This window comes from Mobula birostris, chromosome 32 (assembly GCF_030028105.1).
Source record: "Mobula birostris isolate sMobBir1 chromosome 32, sMobBir1.hap1, whole genome shotgun sequence".
Lineage (NCBI taxonomy): Eukaryota > Metazoa > Chordata > Chondrichthyes > Myliobatiformes > Myliobatidae > Mobula > Mobula birostris.
In genome coordinates, this window is record NC_092401.1 from 16,292,223 (window position 1) to 16,304,424 (window position 12,202).

At 41.9% G+C, this 12,202-nt stretch overlaps 1 protein-coding gene across 3 annotated transcripts in view; it reads left to right on the top strand.

Moving 5' to 3' along the window:
* lmx1al (LIM homeobox transcription factor 1, alpha-like) overlaps positions 1 to 12,202 on the top strand; it is a 123,090-nt gene that overhangs the window by 8,518 nt on the left and 102,370 nt on the right. For all 3 annotated transcript variants that reach the window (XM_072248298.1, XM_072248297.1, XM_072248299.1), the window contains exons 2-3: positions 2,227 to 2,312; positions 2,800 to 2,986. In XM_072248298.1, the coding sequence (XP_072104399.1) occupies positions 2,255 to 2,312; positions 2,800 to 2,986 (245 nt within the window). In that variant the 5' untranslated portion in view covers positions 2,227 to 2,254. The remainder of the gene's footprint in view (positions 1 to 2,226; positions 2,313 to 2,799; positions 2,987 to 12,202) is intronic.

Genomic DNA, 12,202 nt, shown 5'->3' on the forward strand with positions numbered 1-12,202 from the left:
CAGAGGATGGGCAAGGAGTTATAGTGAGAGGGAAAGAGGGAGAAAAAGGAGAGAGAGAAATATATATATATATATATAATAATAAAAGATAAATAAATAATGGATGGGGTATGAAGGGGAGGAGGGGCATTAACGGAAGTTAGAGAAGTCAGTGTTCATGCCATCAGGTTGGAGGCTACCCAGACAGAATATAAGGCGTTGTTCCTCCAACCTGAGTGTGGCTTCATCTTGACACTAAAGGAGGCCGTGGATAGACATATCAGAATGGGAATAGGACGTGGAATTAAAATGTGTGGCCACTGGGAGATCCTGCTTTCTCTGGCGGTCAGAGCGTAGATGTTCAGCGAAACAATCTCCAAGCCTGCATCGGGTCTCGCCAATATATAGAAGGCCACATCGGGAGCACCGAACGCAGTATATCACCCCAGCCGACTCACAGGTGAATTGTCGCCTCACCTGGAAGGTCCGTCTGGGGCCCTGTATGGTGGTGAGGGAGGAAGAGTCGGCTGGGGTGATATACTGCGTCCGGTCCTCCCACTGCGGCTTTCTATATATTGGCGAGACCCGACTACTTTACCTGTGACTCAGCTGGGGTGATATATCAAAGAAATATTTCAAAGTTCAAAGTAAAATTATTATCAAAGTACATATATGTCACTCTATACAACCCTACAATTCATTTTCATGTGGGCATACTCAATAAATCCATACTAGAATAATAACCATAACAGAATCAATGAAAGACTTGGGCATTCAACCAGTGTACAGAAGACAACAAACTGTGCAAATACAAAAGCAAATTATTATTAATAATAAATAAATGAATAAATAAATAAATAAGTGATAAATACTACTGTTCATCATTGGCGGACTTCATGAAGTCTGGAAGGTAGCTAAAGTGGCTCCATTGTTTAAGTGTAGATGCCTGAACTGAGTTCATGGCTGCATTTTGTGTATGTTCCGGCATCTACAGAATCTCTTGTTTTCCTTGATAAAAACCTACTGGTGTGACGATGGATCATGTGTCTAGAATGTGGTAATCAGCTTGACTAACGCTTACTAGTAAAGTGATCTACCATGTGACAAGGAAGTTTTTGATGCTATGTATAAATGAAGGAGATTTCCATTGAGTGGACTTTTCCTTCAGATGAAGGTAATGAGTGGTGGCAATGGTCTGTCGGCAAGGGTCACCAACAAGAAGAGATAAGCAAACAGTATTTTTTTTCTCTTGAGAACTATCTGTATCTGGAATAACTGATGTAGACTTAACCTTCAAATACTTTCTGAGTGGTGTCAACAGCTATTGAAAATTCTTGTGTCCTATCACCAGGACTTCCTGACTGTACATGTATGTTACCTGACAAAAGCTATACTTTGGAAATAATTAATACTTTTTAATTGCCTTCTGTTGGTTTTTAAGTTTCCCAATCCACTATCTTTCTACTAATATTTGCTAAATTATATGCCCTCTCTTTTGATTTTATGCTGTCTTTGACTTCCCTTGTCACCCAGGGATGTGCCATCCTCCTTTTAGGATATTACTTCATCTTTGGGATGTATCTATCCTGCACCTTCCAAATTGCTTCCAGAAACTCCAGCCTTTGCTGTTCTGCTGTCATCCCTGCTAGTGTCCCCTTCCAAGCAATTTTGGCTAGCTCCTCTCTCAGAACTCTGTAATTCCCTTTACTCCACTGTAATACTAAAATCGAGGCGAGAAGACTGCAACTAATGGGGCACTGTCTGCGCCACCCTGAGCTACCTGCCAGCCTAGTCATCATATGGGAGCCCAAGCATGGGAGAATGAACCCTGGACGCCCTTCCAAGACTATGGTCAACATGTTCCTAGAAGATAGCGGCGCGGCTAATGAAGATGAATTGAACACACTGATGAGGGAGAGGGAGAAGTGGAGAGTCCGTCATCGTGCCCGACGCGGGAGGCCTGAGTTGATGTTGATGTAGTAGTAGTAGTAGTAGCCACTGTAATACTGACACGCCTAACTTTAGTTTCTCCCTCTCAAACTGCAGGATGAATTCTATCATATTATGATCACTGTCTCCTAAGGGTTCCTTTACCTTAAGCTCCCTAGTCAAGTCTGGTTTAACAATAGTTTATGAAGTAATGTCACACAATCCCAAATCTATTTCTCACCCTGATAACAATTTCTGGTTTTGAGTTCACAGACATATTTGTGCTATTAAGTTGATATGTATCTGTTAATTTCATAGGTTTGGGTCACTAAATGTGCCAAGCAAAATGAAAACAGAAGAAACCTCCATGTGTTTGAAGCACACTGCACCTACTTTGGATTCTGGTTAGTACTTGATCACAGTGCTGGGAATCCTCTCTTTAACATCCACCTTTACACCCGTGGCAGTAACACTACAGACAAGATGTTACATGTGCAGTATAGGATGGAGGAGGTGCCCTTATGGGTTAAGAGGGTTAGCAACTTTCTGCAGTGTATCAAAGCCGACACCGAACTTCTTTAAAGGCCATTGAGGGCTGATCGATTACATTGAGGGAGGCAGACAGCCCTCACATCTCTCATTGTCTCACAGGTCTGGGAATGAGGATGAGAGGTTCTTGAGGAGCTGGAGCCATAACTCTGTTTTAATTATGAATGAGCTTTGATAAAGTTATTTCATGTGTCACTGTTTTGATAAGTATTCATGAATCAGGGATCCTGTTTAGATGATGGAGGGAATGGACGCTTAAGGTGGTGAATGGGGGCAGCAGCAAACCAGAGGGCAGGAATGCAAAGTTATTCTGCAAACTTACTTTTGGATGTCGTTGTTCAGGCTCGGAGAAGAAACCAGGGCAGACTTGTGCGGGCTGCAACATTACCATCACCGACCGCTTCCTCCTGCGAACCAACGAAGCATCCTGGCACGAGGGATGTTTGAAATGCACAGTATGTCTGCGGCCACTCACCGGTACCTGCTACTGGCGCAACAAGATGCTGTACTGCAAACACGACTATGAAAAGTAAGGACTGACGGTCGTTCATTCACTTACTATGTTGCAATGCAGTCATCCAGATTGCTGAGTTCTGAACATTATTTCACAGCTTGATCTGATTTAAATCTTGCAATGTTCTTGAGGGAATTTCCTTGATTTTGATTAGTCCTAGAGTTCAGTAACCCACTGATTGCTCTGGGATTGTAAGGTATGATTGGAAAAGAATTGCTGAGGTCATGACGATTTCGTGATTATTCTCAGATTGGAACAGAATGTTGATAGTTCTGTGATTACGAAAGTTTGAATCCTGTGTGAATGTGAGGGGTACTGATTAATAGCTTTGACTGCAGCATTTATCGTATCACAATTGTGATTAATTATTGAGTATCCAAGGATTGTACTGAATTGAGATCGAGAAATTATCCAGGACTGAAATTTGTTGCATTCTCTGGGATTGTGAAGAATTGTTGGCTATCTCTGAATGTGATGAATTGAAGCTGATGATGCATTAAGAATGCGGTTCCCAAACTGGAGTCCACAGACCCATCAGTTAATGGTAGGGGTCCATGGCATAAAAAGGGTTGGGAACTCTTGCTTTAAGGAATTGATGATTCCTGCAGGAGTAAATGACTGAATGATTAATTACCTTGAAGCTTTAATGAATATTAGCTTTAACTGGTGAAGACTTGTTCATCACTTTTTAATTTTTCAATGGATGCTGCGACTGGGAAACTGATGAAATTCTAGGATTTCAAGGATTGGTTTATTATTCTGAGACTCTGTTTTTGATTCATCAAGTGTACATTGTGATGAACTAATTGTGGGGTTATCACTGCTCATTGAATTTTCTGAAATTTTAATGGTTTATTAGTTCTCTGATGATTATGTACCCTTATGGAATTTTAATGTTTTGTTAAATGCTTAAGATTTTCACATTGAATTGATCTGGGATTTTGATGCACTTTTGATTACTTCAGAATCAGCTATTTGATCTAGATATTGGTAAAATAGTTATATTTCTAGAAGTGATGTTTGATATTTCTGAGAATATTACAGATGAGATTTATTCTGGATCTGTTCTATTTCAGTATTTATTGCAAAAATGCCCTTTCATTTGTAACCCTTGGACTGTTGTGAAATATTATCCCAAGATTTTGATCAGTCAATGATTTTGTAGGCTTATTTCATTGCAATCCTGTAATCAATAAAACAATCAATCAGCAATTTATTGACATCCCATATAATTATCCAGGATTACAATGAACTGCTAGTCATTCTGGGAAAAATATAGATCATGGTTAATTAATTATTCAGCAATCTGATGAACTGATTATCACAATTATTCTGTGATTAAGATAAATTATATTCTGGATTCATTGCCACCTCACTTTGATTATAAAAATGTTTTGATTATTTAAGGATTGATAAGAATTGTTGCTTATTCTGGTCCAGCATTGCCTTCTAATGATACTATAGTACTGAACTATATATTCTTTGTTCTTTATTTAGAATAGATTATTTCTCTGGAATGGTGATCAACTGTTAAACATTCTGAGACTGCAATAATTTTTTTATTCTAGACTTTGAACATTTAGATTGTTTTCCAAGAATGTGGTGGAGTTTTGCTTCCTCTGGGATTGTGAGCATTTTACATTGAAAGTTTAGGGATTGTTAAATAAATTGCCTTTAGTAACACTGGATTGTTGATTTGATGTATCGGTTATTATTCTGAAATGCTAATGATGGTGTATTTAATCAATTATGAAGGATTTTGTAAAAATGTTTCACAAAATGCTTGCTGATTATCCTGCTATTGAAAAGACCAACAGATTAACTTGATAACATCATTATACTGGCATTTGCTAAAACTTAAAAGATTCCAGATTTATTCATTGATTGTGGTGAATTGCTGATTATACAACCATTTTAAAGCTGATTAAAATATTTCATTTGCAGTGGTCTGACGCTCATTCGGATATAAGTTATTGGTGACTCCAACATTTTTAGGGACTTTTGATTATGAGTTGGTATGAATTGTCTATTCTGGCATCTAGAATGTTTTTGACTAGACTTTGATTATGACGATTTGCTGATAATTCAGAGATTCCGTTGCACCAATTGTGCAGGGATTGGTCTGCGCTAATCTATTCAGAGATTAGTCTGATAATTCCAGAGTTTTGAAGGTACTATATTATTTTAGAATAGAGATGATTTGTTGTTCATGATCAATTGACAATTATTCTGATATTTTGTAAACTGTTCTCAGTTTGGGATGTTTCACGGAACATTATTCGATTGTTGCAAAACATAGCCGGTTTTTTCTGATATTGTGGTCGTGTTATTTCTCATTTTTGTCGGTAGGTCGATCTTTCCTCTGATGAGGATGCTGGAACTGTTGTACTCCACATGTGGTCATAAACCCTATCAAAGGCAATAGAACTTCCTTTCTCTTATGTCTCAACCCACTGCAACAAAGGCTATCCACAATTCCCTTGAATACTCTGCATCTTGGCTTCCATGGTACAAAGACAGAAGTGTCCCTCTGGAAACCATCACGTGTGTACCCTCACCAAAAAGGCACAATCTTCCAGAAAACATTAAAAAATGTAGAATTAGGCCCTTTGATTCACCCCTGCCACTCAATAGGATAAGAGCCGACTCCCCACTCCCCTTGACAGCTTACATGTTTGGGGATCCATCTAGCTCTTTTCCCTTTCCTCCTGCCAAGTTGGATTATTTCAGATCCCTGTTTTTACTTCATCTGCCATCTTCTTGTTCAAACACTTAAGTGATTCATAGCTCTGTGTGCCTGGGTCTCTCTCACACTTGACACTGATAAAGTTGGATACTCTGAACTCAGCCATATTTATTGATGTAAGCCCTCAGCATCTGAGATCCTAGCACACGTATCTTCCCACTGTTTCTCATGATAACTTGCCATCCCAAAACCCACTCATTCCAATTCACTGCCTTCTGCCCATTAAACAGTGAATAAAAGACTAGGGTGGAGAGCAGTCATTTAAACTGGAGGGTAAGGTTTCCCTGGAATTCTGAACCCCAGGGGATTGTGGAGACTGGATTGTTGGAAAAGAGAAAGTAGATAATGATTAGGGAATGGAGGGCAATGGTGAACTGAAGATAACTGAGGCTTAGGGAAGGTGAGTCATGACCATATTAAATGGTGGTGCAGGCTTGAGGAACCAAGTAGCCTACTCCCACTCCTATTTTCTTGTGTTCAGTCCTCAACCATTCATTGGATTGATGACATATTCCTTTTATGAAATAATAATTCCTTATGTGTCACAATAGCTTTGTAAAATCCAAATATAGGAGATCCATTACATCCCCTATATCTACCCTCCTCTTAAACCCTAGAAACTTTCAAAGATTTTTCAGTTACAAGTTTCATTTCAGAAATCCACAATAGATCATGTTTTGATCGTACAAGTATCCTGTTAGCTCATCTTTGTCCCTTTCTTCTGATGTTATGCTCAATGTCGTAATGATTGGCTTGTGGCTATAAGATCTCTTGGCCTTCTGATGGCCTGGTGGCTATTTCAGTGTTATTACTGTATATTTCGATATTCTGATATTGAGCTTCTGCCTTATGCCAGGTTAGAAGAAAGTGGTTCCACTTAACTTTCGAGTTCTCAGCCATGTATTCTTCTGCCAGACATTGAACCATGTAATGTCTCATCCAGTAGTTCTGTTCTTGTTGACCATGCTGCTTATGAAGGAAGTAACTGGGTGGCAACCTGGGCCTAGAAGTTTGAGGCTGCAGAACCATTCTCTGAAGCCCATGAGGTTAGCACAGATTGAGCACAAACATACCCCCTTGCTTCCTTGGAGAATCTGCAATTCACCTACATTTCTGTAAGTATCTATAAGCCATTAGTTAAAATTATTCAATTCATTTAGTTCAAGGTAAAGTGAACATATCTGTCAGCCCTCAGAGATGTTAGAACCCCATTACCTGCCACTGTTTCTTGTGCCAAGACTCAAAGGTGAGGCGGGCAGGTGAGTGTTGTAGGTGTCAAGTGTTCCCTGATTAGAGGAAGCTGCTGTCACTCACAGGACTTCCCATCATTTCCTCCAATAGAGAGCCAGACCTAATGGAGGCAGGCACAGATAGGGAGAGTGTGCCAAGAAGCTGGATGGCTGTTGGGAAATACGTCGTAATTGGTGTCTGGATTTAAGAGACTATTATGGACACAAACATGGAGAAATCCTGTAAGAGTAATACTGCCATCTTTGATGGGATTGCCTGCAGTTTGGGCACAAGTTCAAAGAAAGCTCTCTCCTGCCAAGTAACAAAAAGAATTGTTCCCCAGGTATCAATGTAATCTGGTGCAGAATATATTGACAATGAATCCACGAACACTACCTCACTATTTTTCTTTTGCTCTCATTTTGTATTGCTTACATATTTTATATACAGTATATGTATCTTGTTGTAACTTATAGTTTAAAAAATTATTACCTACTGCTGCAGCAAAACAAATTTCATGACATAGGCCAGTGAAATTAAATTTGATTCTGATTCTGAATAAGTGTTGCTCGGATATGAAAAGCAGGATCTGGAGGCGTGGACTGCAGTCTGAGAAGAATTTACTAACTGAAAGGTAAGTCCTGAGACCTGGCCCACAAGATGACCAATTCTTGCCCTTCGGAGCATAAGCCTCCCAACTAGATCATTTTACCATATGTAAATATGTTATGTCATTGCTGAAGAACAATGGAGTTGCAGTAATGTTGCCAACTTTTCTCTGTGGGCAAGCAGGGCAATTGTAGTCTCTGCTCACAACCTTCGCCAAGACCATCCGATCAAACTAGGGTAGGGCTTTTGTGGTAAATGGTGGGATATGGGGGAGTTTTGTAGAACAAAGAGCTAGGACTGCAGGTGCATAGTTCACAGGTAGATATGATGGTGAAGAATACATTTGGCACACTGGCTTTCACCTGTCAGGACACCGAGAGTGGGACCTGGGAAGTTGTGCTGCAGTTATGGAAGATATGGCGGGGCCCCACTTGGCCTATTGTGTATGTTTTTGGTTACTTTACTTCATACTTTATTGTCACCAAACAATTGATACTAGAGCATACAATCATCATAGTGATATTTGATTCTGCTCTTCGTGCTCCCTGGAGTACAAATTGATCGTAAATATTAAAAATTTAAATTATAAATCATAAATAGGAAATAGAAAAGGAAAAGTAAGGTAGTGCAAAAAAAACTGAGAGGCAGGTCCAGATATTTGGAGGGTATGGCCCAGATCCGGGTTACGTTATTATGGTTGGCATCTGTCTGTCTCGAAGGACAATGGGCGTTGATCTTCATCATCACAAGCCTGGGCAGAAGGTATGGAGATCCTGAGATGTCCAATCATCAAGATTCCCCCCTCGGCCTCATCAGTGTCGTCCAAAGGAAAGCTTATGAAGCAATAGGTTTGGCACCAGCTTGGCTGCAGGAGCTGCCAGGAGGATGTTCAATGATGTCCAGCTGCCGTAGAAGCTCCACTCTGGATTTGTTGTCTGGGTTTACTCCCGTAGCCTTCATCTCTCCCGAGGCTGCCCACCAAGCAGTGTGGCTGTTCACCCATAGCTGGGGATCTGGTTCATGAGCACCAGGGTGCGTACACACCGGTGGGCCTGTGCGCTATGTGTGCAGGGGTCAGACTTTCTCCCCATCCTCTGTAGTTTAGCCTGTCTGAAAGGAGTTCAGTTTCCAAACGTCGCCAGCGAAGAGACACTACATGAGGTTTGCTGTTGGAGAGGCTCTGTACTGGCAGGGAGAGACTTACACATTCTGCTCTTCTTTTCACAAGACCACTAGCCAGTGGTGGAAGCTAAAAGAGAGAGCAACAAGCACTACCCACTATACTACCACACTAAGTATGTCACAACAACCATTTTGACACTTTGTTATAAGACAGATGTTATGAAACAAGACAGGGTGCAGGAAAGATTTACCAGGATATTACCTAGACTCAGCTGCCTGAAATAGAAGGAGAGGTTGTGTTGACCAGTACAGTTCACTGGGAGGTAGGAGATTGAAATGTGACCTGATAAGATCCTGAGGACCATAGACAAGATAGTCTTTTTTCCAGGGAAGGAGTGCTAAAGACAAGAGGGCATAGTTTAAGATCAGAAGCAAGATATTGAGAAGGGACAACAGGGGCAGCTCCTTCATGCAAAGGGTGTTACGTATTTGGAATGAGCAGCCAGAAATAATGGTTGAGTTAGTAACAAGCCCTCTAGATCAGTTCATGGATAGGAACGGTTTAGAGGACTATGAGCCCAATGCAGGCAAATGGGCAAATGGGATTAGCTCATTGGGCAACATAGTCAGCATGGGTGAGTTGGTCTGAATGGCCTGGTTCCATGATGTATGATTCTACAGAAAGTGTTATAGAGTGACCAGGAATCACTGGAAGCCGTAATGTCGTCCAAGGCTTCACGTCTAGCTGAGACCTTCCTGAGCTAGGGTTAAACTTGTGAGGTGCCTATGTGAAGCAAGGCATTGTTCCTGTGTGGTGTGATATGGGAGGGAAGTCTTTAAATGGTGAATTTAGTTAACTTTGGATCAAACATATAAGTCTGCCAAACAGAGAGATGCAGTGCATCACCTAAATGCATCACTTCCATTGTGAACAGTTCCAGCCCAAGTGTGTCACTCCTGGTGCAGGCTCCACCTGTCACTAGCTTCCTCACTGACTCACTTATGGCCGCTCCAACCTTCGTGGCTCAACGTGAGGAGATCCAGTCACTGGTCTGTATACTTCCAATTTCCAAGGGTAGCGTGGGTGGTGCCAAAATCCAGTCTGGGGCAGCTCCTTGGGCACATTAGAGACCATTTGGTGCGGTGGATGAAACCAAGATCCCTTCACAAAACGTGGGCCAAAGTTCACTTTATAAATCTCTTCTATGACATTTTGGTAGTTGAGTGGTTCTCACTGGTGGGGGAGGGTTGTACACCAAGGCTTTCCCAGATATTCATTAATTTTTTCAAGTTCAAATCTAATTGTCATTCAACCATATATGAATACCCATGAATACAGCCAAATGAAACAGCTTTACTCAGGGGCCAAGGTGCAAAACACAGTACCAACAGTCATGCACAGCACAAGGCACATATCACACATATAAGATCATAGTAAAATACAGTAAACAATATAGTCCAAGTCCCTAAGTCCATGAAAGTTGCAGCAGTCTGCAGTCAAACACAATACAACTTATCTTCAGCCGAGTAGCACCAACACCGTGCCACTCAGCCTCCAGCACCTCCCCTGGACAGCTGCAAACAGGCAGTGCTCGGATCCCTCTCTTAATGTTATTTAAGATTTTAGAATTCATTCTGCTCTCCCTGTGTGACTTCCTGACTTCATTATCTCTTTGACATTTGCACTTCATCCATTTACCTTTCATTGCCCATGGAAGGCCGATCTTTCTCTGCACAGCGTGCTATTTGTTACAAGTCTAATATCCCGTGCCCATGGGAAATGGTTTTAGGTGATGTAACACTGATCCATGCACCTATTTTCTATGTTTCTATGTTTCTATGTTCTGTGTTACTATTTTCCACGTGTTCTGACACAGGGCCCACATTCTGTGACACCACATTCCACGTGATTCACATTCCTGACAGTCTTACTTCTTTTCCTGACTTGCATCTGCATTTTCCTGAATCAATGTCTTCCACCTTCTCTGATGTTCCTATACTTTACCCCGTCCCTCCACAGTGTTCGGCCCTGGTTTCAACAAATGCCATCGATCATTGTACGTTCCCCTTTCCCCAAAGTAGCGCAATAGATGCACAAGGCCTAAAGTCTCCCGGCTGAGAAAGATTTGCCGGGAATATTCACGGGGAGCCCTGGCCACATCCCTATGAAAGTGGGGTGGGAGGTTGCCATCTGCTGCTGCAGGTCTCAGAGAGCTTTTCGCAATACCTCAAGGGAGAAATATAAGGAGGAGTCCTTCTCACCATTGGTTGTGGAATCAGCAGGAGCCCCTTTCCCCCACTCTCCCCCTTGCAGCTCCTCTCCCTTCTTATTTTGACAATGATCTTTCCATGAAGCATAGAAGGCAGCAGTAGGTATCCTGTCCACCCGTTCCTTTGGGATCCGTGCTTCGAGCAGCACCAGAAACCCTTGTATATCAGGCAAAAACCCCTCTGTTTTGTTTCTCTATTTTCCTCACTGGCTATGAACTCCACCTACAATCCCAACCTCCCCAAGAGCTGGATAGCCAATCCTACTGTCCTCACTGCCACCAAACCTGAAAAGGGCAGTATTATTCCTTTCAGATGCTGGGGGTGGGGGGGTGGTCGGACTGCTGATTCTACCATGGTCAAGGTGAACTTTCCTCCAGGCCATCCCCACCTTCATAAATCCCACTGACAGACAGCCCTAGTCTCCTCCTCCACTATCTTCCACTCTTCTCAAGATTTTAAATCGCAATCTAACAGGGAGGGATGCTTAACCTTTACCACAGCTATAACTCTCTCCCACAAAGATTCAGGCTCCCCAACCGCCCCCCAGGGCATTGTTTACTGATGTTTAAGATTCCCTATTTCCTCCTCTTTCCAGGAGATTCTCTTGTGTTGTTGTTTTATGATGGCCATAAACCCCTCTCTGGCACACCCTCTTGTATGGGAACCCTTATCCCTTTAGTATGAACATGAGATGGTGTCCCATCTTTACCTCTGAGGGAGTCCAGCTTGTCTGTTCAATCCACTTGCATTCTGTGGTCTGCAAGTAAACTGGCAAGACTGCCAAACCCTGTGGAGTTATTAGTCTATTCTAATACCCTGTATTCTTTGTATGGAGTGGGTGGGGGGTGTTCTTTCTTACTCTTACTTCCAAACATTTTTGCTTTCAACCACACGCATCAGATCCTGCCGACTATGCCAAAATATTATTACATGAAAGGGTCTCGGAACTGGCTTGGATAGGCAGAGGACACAGATTCCAATTATTTATTTAGAACGACAAAACTTTGTTTATTAGAGCAGAATAGCAAGCATTAAAACACTTATCTAGGCATGGGCGGGCCCCTCTAACTGCAGCACACCTCCTACTTCGTCCAATCTGCGGTGCCGTTCATGACCAGCGCATCAGTGAGGCCGTGAAGAACTACCCTCAAGCCCCAAATGCTCTACTTTTATACACATTCCACTGAAATGAAATACATCAGTAAGTGGACCGATACGTAAGCACCAGCTCAAACCACCAAACTGGAACCAGT